This window comes from Hydra viridissima, unplaced genomic scaffold, assembly GCF_058129835.1.
Source record: "Hydra viridissima isolate aposymbiotic clone 2 unplaced genomic scaffold, HvirCarnegie_v1 scaffold_1, whole genome shotgun sequence".
Taxonomy (NCBI): Eukaryota; Metazoa; Cnidaria; class Hydrozoa; order Anthoathecata; family Hydridae; genus Hydra; species Hydra viridissima.
Genome location: NW_028324300.1, coordinates 15,148,946 through 15,165,751, shown reverse-complemented (window position 1 = coordinate 15,165,751; position 16,806 = coordinate 15,148,946). Strand labels below are relative to the sequence as shown.

The window sequence follows — 16,806 nt, the reverse complement described above, 5'->3', positions numbered from 1 at the left end:
AAAGTACTTTGGGGGGACGAATTGAAGTTTTAAATATTTGGTTTAAAATGAAGAGATTACCTTCGCCAAAGCTAAAAATAGAAAATGCTACCATATGCTGCAAAGAGAAGATGCTGCTCGAATGCATGCTGCTTACAGGAAAGCATCGTTTCTCGAACTCTAGAGTTGGAGATTTAGATAAAACCTATGGTATAATGAAAAAAAAACAAAAACAAAAGATTGAACTGCATTCATGAACAGAATGCAGTTCAATCTGAGTTGCAGTTAAGTGGTGCTGGATTCATTTTCCAGCAAAAAAAATGACCTCAAACATAGCTTTAAACTATGCAGAGTTTATTTAGAATGAAAAGGAGGTGAACACACAGCTCTGATCTCAACCATATTGAACTATGGGACAAGCTATACAGAAAAGCCTGTGAATTGTGGCCATCATCAAAGGAGGATATTTGGAATATCTTAAAAAATTGTTGGGACAATATAACACTTGAATCATAATCAGTTTGAAAGCTCGACTGGCCTCTCGTAAAAATGGCACTAAAACTTAAGAGGATTTTTTCGAGGGAAAATCTTTAGACAATTCGTCAGGTTAGAATTATTTTGTTCTAACTCTGCATTTGTTTAAACTGAGATAAATCAAGTTGAAGTTTTACACTGTAATGCAGTAGAATTGGCGATATATTTTTCATTAATGAAAACTTTTTTCAATACTTGCCTGTATTCTAAAAAAAATTATTTGTTTTGAAAAAAAAAAGTAAGTTGCTTAAATTGCTATTATGGCCCGACCCTGTTTGGAGATAATTTCGATAGATACATTTCGCGTTAATATTATTTTGTGCTATCTCCATATTTTAGTAAATACAATTTAAACGTTTTGCGAAAAGCAAACTTTTAACTTAGGGATTTAAATGCAAATATAGGGTGGAATGCAAGAACCGAACTTCAAATTTGAAGTCGAACTTCAAACCTTAAGTGCGACTTGAGCGAATGCACAAAGCGAACTTCAACTCAAGTCAGACTTGAAAACCGCTAAAAATAGACCTTTTTCAAGTCTGACTTTAAACTAGACTTGAGAGAGCAAAAATTCCTTCCGAATGCAAGAACCCGACTTGAAATTTCAAGTCAGACTTCAAATCTCAAGTCTGACTTGAACGGAATGCAAGAAGCGAACTTGAACTGAAGTCAGACTTGAAAAACGAGAATTTTTGAATTTTCAAGTCATTTTTTGCAAGTCTGCTCCAGACCAATCTTGAAATCAAACTTGAAAAAAAAAAAACAGACCGCCATTATCATTTTGCTGATGCGTAACAAAACTTAACTATTACTATATAACTTATTACAACCTTTGCAAGTATGAAAATGAGTTTTTAACAAGCAAAAGTAGTTACTTGGGCATATTGACCTAATTAATTTAGAAGGTTGCATTGTGAAAGTATATTTTTAAATGAATTCATTACAGAAAACTGAATATTAACATTGCGAAAACGTGTGTCTTTTAAAACATCCTGTAACTCGTATGTAATGATTCAACATGTCATATTTTGATGCCATTAGAAATGTTTATCAGCTTTTTGAAATGTCGAACATCCTAGCATTATAAAAGGCTGTTGATTAAGGCACATTTTTGTGATACAGTATAAAAGTAAATTCCATTTAGTAATAAATAGTTGCAGTTATACAAAGAGGTGATACGTGTAAAAGGAGTAAAAGAGAGTTCATGAGAAGTAGTTACAATTACATGAAGTATTAAAAAAAACTTTTTTTTAAATGTTCAAGAAACGGTATCAGAAAATGGCACCTTCTTATTGTAGATTTTACATTACGTTTTTAAATAACAACATTTTATACCAACAAATGATTATAACAATAAATAAACTCTTTTAGAGAATAATAGGAGATTTGGAAGAGCTGAAACTCAACTGTTTGTCCAGTGGTTTAGAACATTTCAATTCAAATGGCTAACAAAAGATATCAGTACATAAAGTTTCCAACAGAAGCTGATTCTTTGATAATTCACCAAAAGTGATTATAAGTTTTCATGGATATCTGATTTTGCTATTTCATACAAACTTCAAACTTTTCTTAGATAAAGAAAATATTTATATTTATCAACCATTATTTAGACTTTACCAAATTCAAGGATTCCCAGGATGTATAGAAGCAATTAATGAACACATATTCCTATAATAATTCCTTGTGGAGAAAGCGCAGAAATTTATCGAAACAAAAAGGGATTTTTTTTTTAATTGCCAGGTCACTGCAGGTGCTTCATATGAAATTTTATCTGCTTGTGTTCAATGGCCTGGAATTGTTAAGGATTCATGTGTTTTTGCTAACTCAGCTATTAAACAAGTTTTAGAAGCTCGCCAACATGTTCATGTTTCAGGTGATTCTGGCTATCCTTATAAACAATATTTAATGACACCTTTTTCTAACCCAAAAATGAAAATGAAATCAGATACAATTACAACTTGAGAAGTACACACATGTTGAATGTTGTTGTTGAATATTGTTTTGGTATATCAAAAAAAAACAATACCCTTGTCTTAACATTCCCTTAGGAACAAAACTGCAAAATTCCATAGCTATAATAATATCCTGTTTTGTGCTTCACAACATTGCCACTACTATAAAATGCGGGTTCTGGCTCATTTTCATTTTTGATCTCCGTTCTGAATTTTTTTGTATAATCGCGGTGTTGAAAATGTTTGACGAGGGTGAGGGGTGGTGAAGACGGCGAGGGTGAGGGGTGGCGAAGACGGCGAGGGTGACGATGAGAAAACATTTTTTTCATGACGTGATAAACACGCGTAATGAAAAAATTTAATTTTTGCAAAGGTGTTTAAATCTTGTGCGAAAAATTTCTTTTTTTATTTGTTCTTGTTTTTGTTCTTGTTTTTGTTCAAGTTCTTGTTCGAGAATTGATTTGTAAATTTCAATTTCGCGCCATCCTACTCCTTTGCTCCTTAAATATTCAATGGGGTCAAGTGTTTTTATGCTTTTAATTTTTCCGTCCTCATTTCGCAAGATCCTTGTTTTTCCGTTCATTTTATTATGCCAAAAAAACTTTTTAAAAAAGGATTCTTGAGAATGGGTCTGAGAAGCAATTAAGATAGGATGGGGACATATTTTCTGTCTCTTTTGAAGTATAATCCATCTTTGAGTGAGCTTCCTGTGACCCAGGGTGTTAAAAACAGTCCGTCTCCTTTGTATGTGGCAATTTTCATCCCTTTTCCATTGCTTTTGAGGTAAGCAATACCATTTCCAATAATTTTTTCGATCAAAGTGGGTGCAAGAGCTCCCAATAAAGGTAAAAGAAAGGAAGAAACCCTCCTTCTGATTTTATTCCATTTCCTAAAATTTTGTCGATCATATTGGAACCAAGAGAAGAGGCAACCCCGCCCAAAGCGGCCTTACCAAAAACTGGGACGGCTTTAGCTGCAACCCTTCCCAATAAAGGTAAAAGAGCACCAAGAAATCCTCCTTATACTTTTGCGTTGTGTTCCAATTGAGTTTTGCTCATTTTTATGGTGACTCCAACTCCTCGATTGAGAGCGTCCACAATTTTTCGATGTTGGCTTTCTGTTAAAAGTAAAACGTCGTTTCCGTGAAGATTATCATTTGAAATACGGATGCTCGCGGGTTTTCCTTCAATGATTGATTTTTTTATTTTATCGATCTGTCCCTGAGACACATTTAATTTGACACGAATGTAATAGCTCATTTTTAAAATGCCGGAAAAAATATTTATTTCACTTCTGGAATGTGATAACGGATCGTGATGTCCTCTCCGCGAAAGTCGATTAGATTGCCGTTTTGATCGACAATGCGTGTGATCATCGTGGAAATTTCTGGTACTTTGACAGGGAGGTAAACCAAATGGGTGGGTCTTTCAATGATTTTAAAGCCAGGACCCACAGAGGGGTAAAAGGAGTAGATGCAATTTAATTGCGAGCCGTTGATGTATGCCGATCCGATAACGTTGTTGACGATTCTGATCGTGTTGACGTTCGTAATTCTGACAATGTCGTCGGACTCGTATTCGGAATTGGAGTCTAATTGTCTTTTTGTGAAGCCCAAAAGGGAGGCGATGCTGTTTTCCACGTTCAAATCCATCAAATAATTTAATCCAAGTTTGATGGTTGATTTTAAAGTGTTTGAATTGGATCCAATCTTGATGTTTTCTGGTGAGTAGCTGATTTTATTTGCTGTGACAGAGCTTGCACTTTGAGACGCATAATTTTTTATTGTGTTTGAGACGGTTTTTTGCAAATAATTGTTGATGTCGATAATGTCGTAGCTTCCTTCTGGAATGACAACGTTTTCCCAATTGACACCGTTGGTCATGCTGTACCAGAAAGAATTGTTTTTGCTGGAGATGTTTGGAAAGCTGTTGTATGTCTCAAGACCGAGAAAAGCCATCTTATATTTTTTTTCTTTTTCAAAAACGATTTTGTCTAAAAAATCTGTTGTTATTATGTTGGATGTTCCATCCACATCGATGATTATGCCTGACATTTTTTTAAATGGGTGAAAAAATTTTTTAAATGGCTTCTTTTGGAAAATAAAAGTTGTTAAATCCGCTTCGATATTTTCCATCGTATTTTTTTGACGACAAATCGATAACGGCAAATTCGTGTTTTTTATTCCAGCATTTTTTTAAAAACTTTTTGAAATCTTCTTTTGTCATGTCGCACGAAACGTAGTCTTGATAAATAGGGTTAATATTACGACCATCTTGAGGAAAGAGGCAAATAAAGTTGGCGTTTTCTCTTATGGTTCGTTTGGGGAGATTGTAATAATTTTGAGCGAGGTAAAACATGTTGACGTTGGAGTGTCTTCCTTGGATGTAATATTTTTCGCACTTGTTTTGTTTTTCCAATTGCAAATCGTCAAAGATCATCAGATTGTTTTTGTTTGAATCGAGTTCGGAAGGGTCTGGCACATCGTCATCCGTTTCGAAAAATTGACACTCAATGTCCTCGTTTTTAAATTTTTTATTTTTTGAAAGATCGTCAATGACGCATTCAGGGTTTAGATTTAATTTTTTAATTTCGTTTTGTACCTTGAACAAGTCGATGGTGGTCTTTTTTGGCAGTTTATTTTCAAAGACTTTTTTGAGTATTTTGTACTCGGGTTGAAAAAGAGATTTGCCAAAAATCTGTAAATGGTTATAATCAAGCCATCCAGGTTTGAGCAGTAAATTGAGAAGCAAGTTTGTTTTTCCGCACTCGGACTTTCCGACGATGATTCCTCGAATGCTTCTTGGTAAAAGCTCGTTGTTGTTCCTTTTGTTTTCTCTAATATTCCATGACAAATCGGTCACTTCCATTTTTTTTAATTTAAAAATAATTATTTAAAATAAAAAAAATGTACTGTGTCAAATGCAAAAGGAAAACAGAAACGATGCATCTGAGAAACGAAATCTCAAAAAACAACAGAAAAATGATAAAAGAGACTTGCGACTCTTGTGGAACGACCAAATGCACGTTTGTTTCTTCAATGGCAAAAGGGGGCGACTTGGTCGAATCGATCAACATTTTTTCAAAAAAAATAAAGCTTCCGTGGGTAAAATTTCCAGGAGAAATGCATATTCCAGGAATGAATTTTGCAGGGCCTGGCACAAACCTGGACAAAAGGCTCACATCCACCGACATGTTCCAAGAGTGGACCAAACCGGTGGACCGAGTGGACAATGCAGCGTACCACCACGATTTGGCCTATAAATATTTAAACGACGTTAAAAGCAGAAATTTGGCAGATCAAGTGATGCTTGAAGAAATGAACTCCATTCCAAACCCCACTCAAAAAGAAATAAACGAAAGAAAGCTTATCGAGCCCATCATCAAAGCCAAAGCCAAATTCGGATTGGGTGTCTGCAAAAAAAAAAAAAAATTTTTTTTCAAGTATAAAATGGACGGATCAGCTTGCAGAGGAGCTTCACAAACCGGTCATTCGTCATTTTAAAAAAAGAAAAGTGTTTGTGAACGACATCGATGAAATATGGGCTGTCGATTTGGTTGACATGCAATTGTTTTCAAAATTCAACAAGGGTGTAAAATATTTGCTCATGGTGATCGACGTGTTTTCAAAGTATGGGTGGATCGTTCCGTTGAAAAGCAAAACGGGACTTGAAGTGGCTGAAGCGTTGAAAAAAATTTTTGGTGAAAGAAAATGTGAAAAAATGTGGGTGGACAAAGGAAAAGAGTTTTACAACAAGCACGTGAAAGCGCTGGGTGTTCAATTATATTCCACTGAAAACGAGGAAAAAAGCTGTGTCGTCAAGCGATGGAACAGAACGATGAAAGAAAAAATGTTTAAATATTTTTCAGCCAACAGCACCAATAAATACATTGACGTTTTGGATGAAATGGTGAAAAATTACAACAGCACAAAGCACTCATCCATAAAAATGACTCCAATTGAAGCCAGCGAGGAAAAAAATAAAAGTATTGTCTGGATGAACCTGAATGGAAAGATGCAGAAAGAAAGACAAGAGCCGAAATTTTTAATGGGTGACAAAGTGAGGATCACAAAAAAGAAGACCAATTTTGAAAAAGGGTACACGCCGAAATGGACCGAGGAGGTTTTTACCGTGTCAAAAATTCAGCGAACGGATCCACCCACGTATAAAATCGCTGACGCCAAAGGTGAAGACATTCAAGGCACTTTTTACGAGCAGGAGATGCAAAAGACGGATCAGAGCATATTCAGGATTGAAAAAATAGTTCGCAGAACAAAAAGCAAATCACTGGTTAAATGGAAAGGATATCCAGACTCGTTCAACTCATGGGTGGACAATAATGAATTGATCCGTTTGAAAAAATGAGTTAAAAAAATTTTCTTTTCATATTAAAAAGATGAATTTCGTGACGATTGAAAATTTTGACGACAGCAAATTATCGGTTGGAGAGATTTATTCCGCAACCAAACCAATTCAGTACCAAAAGATTCCGCTTTTTTATGAGTACCCCTCTGGAAAAGGCTCTTTTATTTTAAGAATCCCCGTTTTGTTTTCTCTGGGTGTGTTTAAGAACTGCAGTTTTGGAACGAACGAGCTGGAGGGATATTCCATGTCCTTTCTCGATTTCAACGAAAAAAATGGAATGAGTGAAAAAGAAAAAAAGTTTATCGAGGTGACTGAAAAAATATCAAAATTTCTTCGCGAAAAAGTCAAGGAAATGATTCCAATTTTGAAAAAAGGAGGAAGAACGAAAAAAATAACGACAGAGGATCTGTCCATTTTTAAAAACAAATCTGCGACGACGTCGCCACATGCATCGCCCATTTTTTTCGGAAAATTGTTTACAAAGAAAAGCGAAAAAAACATTGAGGTTTCTTCTTTGTTTTTCAAGAAGGAGAAGCCTCAATGTTTTTTTCAAAGGAAGCTGGTAAAAACAGATCCTTTGGAATATGTTCGACAAAAGTGTTACGCCGTTGCCTCTTTGAAAATTGAAGGTGTTTTTGTTGGAGCGCAGATCGAGTCCATTCAGGTTAGGATTTCAGAAGTGGTCATCGCAAAAAACGCGCCTTCTGTTCAAAGCATCATGGGTGGTGATTTGGATTTTGGGAAAATGGAATCTGACGAAGAAGTGTGAAAAACAAGTAGAAAAAAAAAAGAAAATAAAATGAGTTAATAAAATTTTTCTTTTCTATTAAAAAATGTCAACGCGCGAGATGAAAAAAAACAAACGCCGCTGCACATCGCCTCTCAAAACGGTCATCTCAAAATCGTTCAGTTGCTCTTGCAAAACGGAGCCGATGTCAACGCGCGAGATGAAAAAAACAAACACCGATGCACTTAGCATCCCAAAACGGTCATCTTGACGTCATGAAAATTTTATTTGAAAACGAAGCCGATATAAACGCGCGAGATGAAAAAAACTGGACGCCGTTGCACTTTGCTATTATGAATGAGTCTAAATCAGGAGAAGAAATGTGAAAACACGAAGAAAAAAAAAAGAAAATAAAATGAGTTAAAACATTTTCTTTTCATATAAAAAATGCATGCCCCTCACAAGTTTTTTAAAAACGTTTCCTCGGCAGAAAAACATGTCGATTCGAGTTTGGAGATCTCGAAAATGTATTTGGGACACATGGATGAGAGGATAAAAGAGTTGGAGCGATTCAAAGAGTCGGATCGAACCAAAAATTTTGAAAACTAGGTGGACAGGATCAAAGAGCTGGAAAATTTGGTGGAGACAATCAAAAACCTGCAAAAAAAGACATCGCAAAGTATTGTTGTGACAAAAAAAGATTTGGATCATCCAAATTGTTATAACATAAACGGTCATCATGAGATTTTTGCTCAGAAAGACATTAAATTTTCTGCTCTTTCTTACACGCCAATATCGTTGTCCGTTGAATTGAGTTTTGACAAAGGAATTGCTGTCGTCACTTTGATGAACAAAATAAGTGACCAATTAAACTTTTTCAAAAACGATGCGATTTTTTCAGAGCCTGTGGATGACGTCATTTTGGATGTGCACAACAACAGTACTAATGACATCATAGCCAAAAAAGGCGAAAAGCTTTGAAAAATAATTCACATCGATTCGAATTAAAAAAATCTGTCTTTGTTAAAAAGATGGAGATAATAAAAAACACTGGAAAAATTTATCCAGTTCTTCCAACAGCACCAACCGATGGAGCACACGTTTACCGCCTTCAAAAAGTAGGAGAGATCCAAAAAGAAATGGAGGATGAAAAAGTGAAAAGAATGGCTTTGAGCAAAAAGTATCATCGAGTGTCAAAAATTATTCGTTTCGTAGACGATGGGTTGCAAACGGTGTGCATTGGTTTGGGGATTACAGGTATTGCACTTTTGTCAACCGTCGTTGCCACCCCAGTTTCTATTGCGTGCGAGGGGATTGCGGTTGGAATGGGTGCTTTGTCCATTTTTGGAAACCATCAAAACAAAAAAATGATGATAAAGGCTGAAAAGCACGAAAAATTAAAGGTTCTTTCCGAGTCAAAATTGAACACGATTAGCGATCACATTTCAAAATCGCTCATGGACGGGTTTGTGAGCGATTCCGAATACGAATTAGTTCTCAGCGAGCTTCAAAAATTTAAAACCATGACCGAAGAAATCCGAACAAAAGCAAAAAGCAGCATTGACGAATTGACCGAAGAGTCACTGATCCAAAAAGGAAGAGAAGAAGCCATTCAAGCATTTAATAACCTTTACAAAAAAGGAAAATGAGCGCAAACGCAAACGAGTTTTCGTTTTTGTTTAAGTTTTTTTCTCCGTATTTTAAAAAATGGAGTTCTTTAAAATACATGACCCAAAAAAGAGAGATGAGATTGTGAAAAATTACATGGCCAACAGGGAGAAGCTTTACAATGAGAGCCTTAACCGGAACGTTTCAAATGCAAATTATCAGACTGATCTGTCAAAGTTTTTTCAACCGTTGATCGAGAGCAACGAAAAAGTGAAAAACGAGATAAAGAGCATCGCATACAAAGAGGATGGAAACACTCCACTGGCTTTGACTTACCCAGAAAGCGAGACGTCTTTTGAAAGTTTAAAGGCTCCTGAAAGAATGAATTTAGGAGTCCTCGCGTCTTATTATTTGTCGAATTATGCGTCGGAAAGAGGTATATGTGACAGAGTGTTTGGGATTCACACAAAAAAAGGAAAACGCGGAAAAATGTTTATTGGAGAAGAAGAAATTTTCATCGATGAAAACGATATCATTGTTGGTGGAGAAAGATACAACGGGACAGAAGGACTTTGGGAGCTGATTTCAAGATCCGAGCCTGATGAAAAAAAGGTAACAGAAGAGGACTTGAAAAATTATGAAAAAATACTGGTCGAAACGCATGCAATGGAGAGAGAAGGGAAGCCAACCATACCAAAAGCTTCGAGAAGTAAAAAGTGGGAGAATATTGTTTCAAAATTTTGGGAAAAAAATTACAAAAAAACGAGGGGAATAAAAGGCCGTGGAGTGATCATTCTTCCGAGCGATCGAAATGCGCTTGTTCAAAGACTAAGCTTGAGCATCGCCGCTGGTCATGCTGGAAATATCGCATCGAGAAACGAAGCTGTTGCCATTTGTGACGAGCTTTTAAAGCAGAGTGAAATAAACAAAGAGGAATACCGATCGATTCAAAAATACATCGAGTCGTGAAACACGAATTAAAAAAAATATTTTCTCATTTTAAAAAAATGCTCATTGTGAACAACAGAAGATATTTAAAAAAGAACGTTGTCGGAGGAGGAGGGATCATTGCCACGTTTAAAAATTTTTTGAGGAGAATGATAGCTTCAAACGCATCAAAGTCATCTCTTCATTTATTGAGGAAAGCAGCAGCAAGCGAAATTGGAAGAGAAGCGATCACCGCCGCCAGATCTGCCGGAAAAGAATTGGCCTCTTCTGCCATATCAACTGCCAGAGACGTTGCCATCGACAAAGGGAAAAAAGCGATTGAAAAAGTTTACGCCAAGACGGGGACGGTGAATCCAAACCAATTGGTTAACACGATTGTAAACGAAGCAGCAAAGGTGGATCCATACGCGTATATTAATCCGATGGAAGAACTGCATAAAAAAATGTTTGGCTCGTCCATCCAAGCAAAAAAGAAAATGACAAAAAAGAACGCTTCCAGAATCCAAGATCTGGTCAAAATGGGGAGCGGGCTTTTGATTGCTTGATTTTTTTGACGAATCAAAAATGACATAAAAATTTTTTTTCTCATTTTAAAAAAATGATAAACACCGACAGATTAATAATTGACGAAAAGCCTGTCTACGACACCGGCAGTGAAAAAGTTGATTTTTTCGAGTACCTTCCAACGAAAATCGATTTAAATTCTTCAGGATCAATCGTTTTTGAGATCGATTGCCAGTCTGTGCAGACACTTCCGTCTGAGGCTTACATCCTCGTCGAAGGAGTTCTGAAAAAAGCGGACAGAACTGCTTATGCGGCAGCAGACCAAATTGCCTTGGTGAACAACGCCATCATGTATTTGTTCAGTGACGTCACTTACGACTTATCAGGACAGCAAGTGGAAAAAGTCATGTATCCAGGACAGGGAACAACCATGCTTGGATTGCTAAAATATCCTTTCGGTTTTCAGCTGGCTGATGGTTTGAAGCAAATGTGGTATAAAGACACCTCAAACGCAACTGGAAACGCGGGGTTCATCGTCAGGCGAGACCACTTGTTTGCAGACACCAGATCCATTGGTGTATTTTCTTTTAGGGTACCTTTAAAACACATTTTTGGTTTTTGCGAAACATATGACAAAGCTGTTTACGGATTCAGACACACGATCACCTTTACAAAAAAAGAATACGATGACGCCATTTACAGAGCCGGAACTGTTACCGCAGGAATGATCGACATCAAAAAATTCCGACTCTTCATGCCTCGAATTGAGCTGGATGTTTTGAAAAAATCCGAATTTTTGAATCTAATAGCAAAGAAAATCTCCGTTCCAGTGGCTTACAAAGCAAACAAAGTCGAAAGGCAAGCCATTCCCGCTGGTCTAACAGAATTTACTTGGACCCTTGGAAGAATTACTGACAAAAGCGTTCCGAGATATATCGTGTTCGGTCTTCAGACAAACAGAGGTTCCAGTCAAACCGCAAATCCTGCCGTATTCGATCATTGCGATATCAACAATTTTTTTGTGACCGTCAATGGGATTAAATATCCAAACTACAATTACGACTTGAATTTTGGAGAAAAGAAAGTGGTTATGGCCCATTCCGACGCGTTCACTTTTGACGAAAAATATTATGGCACAAACGAGCTTGTTTGTCAATCAGGTTTGTCTCTGCTTGAATATAAAAATTTGTTTCCGTTGTTTTTTGTCGACATCAGCAAGCAAAAGGAAAGAGTTGTTTCCGAAACGGCCGAATTGGTTGTCAACCTAAAATTCCGAACAGCAGTGCCAGAAAGCACCGTTATTTTCGCAGTGATCATTTCCGACAAATTGATCCAATTTGTTTCAGACGGAACCAACATGAACGCTGTTTATTAAGCGTCATGAGATTCTTGACAAAAATTGATTTAAAAAATTTTTTTCTTTTTAAAAAATAAAACATGAGACTAACAAAAAATTATCTGAAAAATTTGCTGAGAGAAAATGGTGTCACAAAAACATCAAGCAATTTGTTGACCTTGATGATGATTGCGGTTGAGAACAATCTCGTAAGCAAAGATTCGCTTTTGGAAGGTGCAAAAGAATGCAAGTCGGTGGGTCGACCAAAAAAAGAAATAAAAACGCAAACGGAAAATGCGAAAAAACCGATTGACCCAAAATACGAGAGGCTTGGTTCGATTCGAAAAAAACCTGTGTCTGTGAAAACAACCAACGTTGAAACAGGGGAGGTTGTTGAATACAGATCCCTTTACAAAGCGATGAAAAAGACGGGGCATGGCTGGAGATATTTGGAGCGTCGAGATGGAAAAGTGGAAAATGGAGTAAGGATTGACATTTTAGGTTCAGAAAAACTCGAAAACAGAAAAAAAACTCCAAGTCCGAAAAAAAATTGATTTTGAGTTAAATAATTTTCTTGGCAATAAAAAAGATGGGTGAAACGAATGAAAGAAGGATTGAAGAAGTGATAAGACTGATAGAAAGACGGGTGGAGGCAGAAATTGGAACATTAACTGAAGAAATGAGAAGACTGATAGAAAGACGGGTGGAGACAGAAATTGGAACATTAACTGGAGAAATTGGAACATTAACTGGAGAAATGAGAATAATGATAGAAAGGTTGGAAGAAGAAGAAGAAGAAGAAGAGCAACGACAGGAATTAAAGATTAAAGCGTTGAAAAAAGGTCTCCGTAAAGATAGACGTAGAGTGTGTGCTCCTGCTGCTTAATGTGTTTTTAATTGAAAAAATCTCCAAGTCCGAAAAAAAAATTTTCAATTCTCGGAAAAAAAGAATCGAAAAAAATTCTCGGAAAAAAATTGATTTTGAAAAAAAATTGATTTTGAAAAAAAATTGATTTTGAAAAAAAATTTTCTTGGCATAATAAAAATGGAAAACAAAATGCGAAAAATCGGAAAAACCAAAAAAATTGATTTTGAGTTAAATAATTTTCTTGGCAATAAAAAAATGGAAAGCAAAACTGTCAAAGAAAAAAAAGTTTCAATGGCAACATTGAAAAGTCAGGCAAAAGACCAAGCGATAAAAGGTTTTTCAAAAATGACCAGGGAACAGCTCGTTGAGGCAATAAAAACAACAAGACCTGTCATTGGTCCTCATCCTGTATCTCGTAGACGGACGACAGATGCGAGGTCAATTGTTCCTGCTTCTCGTTCGATTGCTCAAAGCCCAGTTTCGAGACCGGATCCTGCTCCGCGTTTTGCCGTTGCAACTGTTCCAGAGCCGTCACGTTATATCTTTGACGATCCTGTTCCAGATTCGTCTCCTGTGATGACTCCTGGAGTTTTTTCATGGTTTACGACGTCTGTGACAAATGTGGTCGTCAACAGTTTCAACAGCTTGCTTGAGTTTGTTGATCCGTATGTTCCAGAGTCGGTAAAGAGAACAATAAGCAATGTGGGGAATGAAGTGAAAAAAAAAGTAGACTCTCTTAAATCAACAGTCCGCAAATCAATTGTGCGCGAAGCAGTTTACAAACCCCTCATTCATTTTCATTTGACCAATCACGCTCTGAAGTATGTTGCAAAACAATTTTCGCATCAAGTCAAAGGAACCCAAAAGGACGCTTCTGCCTTTTTAGATTTGGCGAAAGATGGAGCGATAAAAATTCTTCAAGAGAATAAAAACAAAAAAGCGAGCCTTGTTTTGACAATCGATATGGAGAGCGTCAGCCTTACAACTGGAGAGGAGGTGCATCGAACTGTTCCTTTTTTGTCAAAGGCTGGGATTATTTTGGAGTCGATGGATTTGGGAGAATTTTACGAAAAAGCAAAAGATGAGATCCTGGAAAACATGAAAAAATACAACAAAATGGGCTCGAATTGCACAGTGTCCGCCATCTTGAAAATGGACATCAATTTAATTGACTACAGACCCATCGGTGGCCGGTCGTATATCCCTCTCGACGACTTTTTGGCAAGAAAAAAAGCAATCATCAACATGGAGAACGAAGACAACGAATGTTTCAAGTGGTGCGTTACAAGGGCATTGAACATGAAAGAAAAAAACATGGAGAAAGGATTGACAAAGACTTGATCGAAAACTCAAAAAAAATAAATTGGGAAGGGATTGATCTTCCGACCAAACTCGATCAAATCAAAAAATTTGAAAAAAATAATCCAGAAATAAGCGTCAACGTTTTTGGTTACGAAAAAAAATCCATACACCCTTTGCAAATATCGAAATGCTTGAACAGAAAACATGAAATAGATTTGCTGCTTGTTTCAGACGAAAAAACAAACCATTATTGTCTGATAAAAAATCTGAATCGACTCATTTCATCACAAGCATCCAAAAGAAACGTAAAAAAATATTTTTGCAGAAATTGCTTGCAGGGGATGAAAAGCGAGGAGGACCTTTCAAAACATTCTACCTATTGCAGAGAGCACAGCGCGACACGAATGGATCTTCCTCCAAAAAATTCGTTCATGAAATTTGGGCACATAGAAAGGTCGATGAGGGTTCCATTCATCGTTTACGCGGATTTTGAAAGCTTTGTCAAACCGATGGACTCGTGCGAACAAAATCCAGACCAGTCGTACACCAAAAAGTTTCAAAGTCACGTTCCGAGCTCCTTTGCCTTTTACATCAAATGTTTTGACGAAACCATTTACAACAGAGGACCCACAATTTCCGCGTCGGAAAGCGAGGACGACGACATTGGTGAATATTTTGTCGACAGCTTGGAAAAAGCAATAAAAAAAGTCTTTGGAAAAATCGAGAGAAAAAATATGTTTTTCACAAAGGACGATGAAAATAATTTCAAATCCGCAACAGTTTGCCACATTTGCGAAGAAAATATTCTCGATACAGAAAAGGTGCGCGATCACTGCCATTTTACTGGAAAATATCGAGGAGCGGCCCATAACGAATGCAATTTAAAATACAAAGTCCCAAAATTTGTTCCTGTCGTTTTTCACAATTTGTCGGGTTACGACAGTCATTTGTTTATCAAAAAATTGGGAGGAGAAATAACCTGCATCCCATGCAACGAGGAAAAATACATCAGCTTCTCAAAAAAAATCACGGTGGGAGAGTACATTGGGAAAGACGGAAAAACAAAAGAAAAAAAATTTGAATTGAGGTTCATCGACAGTTTTAAATTCCTTTCCATCGGTTTGGATGCTTTGTCAAAAAGTTTACAGCCAGAAGAGTTCAAAAACCTCGCAAAATATTTTGAAGGAGAAAAATTTGATTTGCTTCGAAAAAAAGGTGTGTACCCTTACGATTGGGTGGATGGATTCGATAGGTTTCACGAAACGCAATTGTCTCCAAAAGAAGTGTTTTTCTCAAAACTCAACCACAAGGAAATAAGCGACGAAGATTGCGCGCATACGCAAAACGTGTTTCAATGCAAAACGTTCAGAGATTACCACGATTTGTACAACGTGTCTGACGTTTTGATTCTGGCCGATGTCTTTGAAAATTTCAGGGACGTTTGCATAAAACATTACAAGCTCGACCCAGCCTGGTATTACACGTCTCCTGGGTTGGCATGGGACGCTTGTTTGAAACTGACAAAAATAAAATTGGAATTGTTGAGCGACCCCGACATGCTTCGAATGATCCAAAAAGGAGCTCGTGGAGGGATCAGGATGATCTCCAACCGGCATGGAAAATCAAACAACAAATACACGATCCAAGCCAACCATCAAAATTCATTCAATACTTGGACGCCAACAACCTGTACGGATGGGCTATGTGCAAACCTCTTCCCACTCACGGTTTCGAATGGATGACAGAAGACGAACTGTCCGATTGGAGATCGGTTCCTTGCATTTTGGAGGTTGATTTGGATTATCCTGAAAGCCTTAACGATGAACACAACGATTATCCGTTGGCCCCCGAGAGAATGAAAATTGGAAAAGTGGATAAGCTCGTTCCAAATTTAAACGACAAAAAAAATTATGTCCTTCACTGCGAAAACCTGAAATTGTACGAACGATTGGGAATTAAAATTTCAAAGGTACACCGAGGTATAAAATTTAGCAACGTGATTGGATGAAACCGTACATCGACCTCAACACCGAATTGAGAACAAAAGCCACCAGCGAATTTGAGAAGGAATTTTTCAAGCTGATGAACAATTCGGTGTTTGGAAAAACAATGGAGAACATTGAAAAAAGAGTGGACGTGAGACTGGTGACAGAAAAGGAAAAGGCAATAAAATTATCGGCTAAACCAAATTACGACAGGCACACAATTTTCGATGAAAACTTGATTGCCGTTCACATGAAAAGGACAAAAATTTTTTACAACAAACCAATTTATTTGGGGATGTCCATTTTGGATTTGAGCAAAACCTTAATGTTCGAGTTCCACTACGATTACATCAAAAAAAAATATCCTGGTGACGCAAAGCTTCTAATGACAGACACGGACTCTCTGGTTTATGAAATAAAAACGGACGATTTTTACAAAGACATTGCCGACGATGTGGAAAAAAAATTCGACACGAGCGATTTTAGCAAAAACCATCCAGCCATTCAAAGCGTCGGGCTCAAAGTGGGTTTAAACAAAAAGGTCATTGGGATGTTCAAAGACGAAACTGGAGGAAAACAGATTGAAGAGTTTGTCGGTCTCAGGTCAAAACTTTACTCTTACAAAATACACCAAAAAAAAACAAGAAAAAAAATGCAAAAAATGCAAGGGGGTGAAAACATATGTTGTCGAAAAATACATCA

The 16,806-nt window shown here is 36.9% G+C and overlaps 1 protein-coding gene across 1 annotated transcript; it reads left to right on the top strand.

Moving 5' to 3' along the window:
• Positions 1 to 9,260: 9,260 nt before the first annotated feature.
• On the top strand, positions 9,261 to 10,130 carry LOC149893524 (uncharacterized). Its single transcript, XM_090068541.1, has one exon. The coding sequence runs from the start codon at positions 9,261 to 9,263 to the stop codon at positions 10,128 to 10,130; it is 870 nt and encodes a 289-aa protein (XP_089924667.1).
• The last annotated feature ends 6,676 nt before the right edge of the window (positions 10,131 to 16,806 follow it).

Bases quoted from the DNA above. Each gene is read 5' to 3' on its own strand.
- LOC149893524 (XM_090068541.1), top strand. From the start codon at position 9,261: ATGGAGTTCTTTAAAATACATGACCCAAAAAAGAGAGATGAGATTGTG.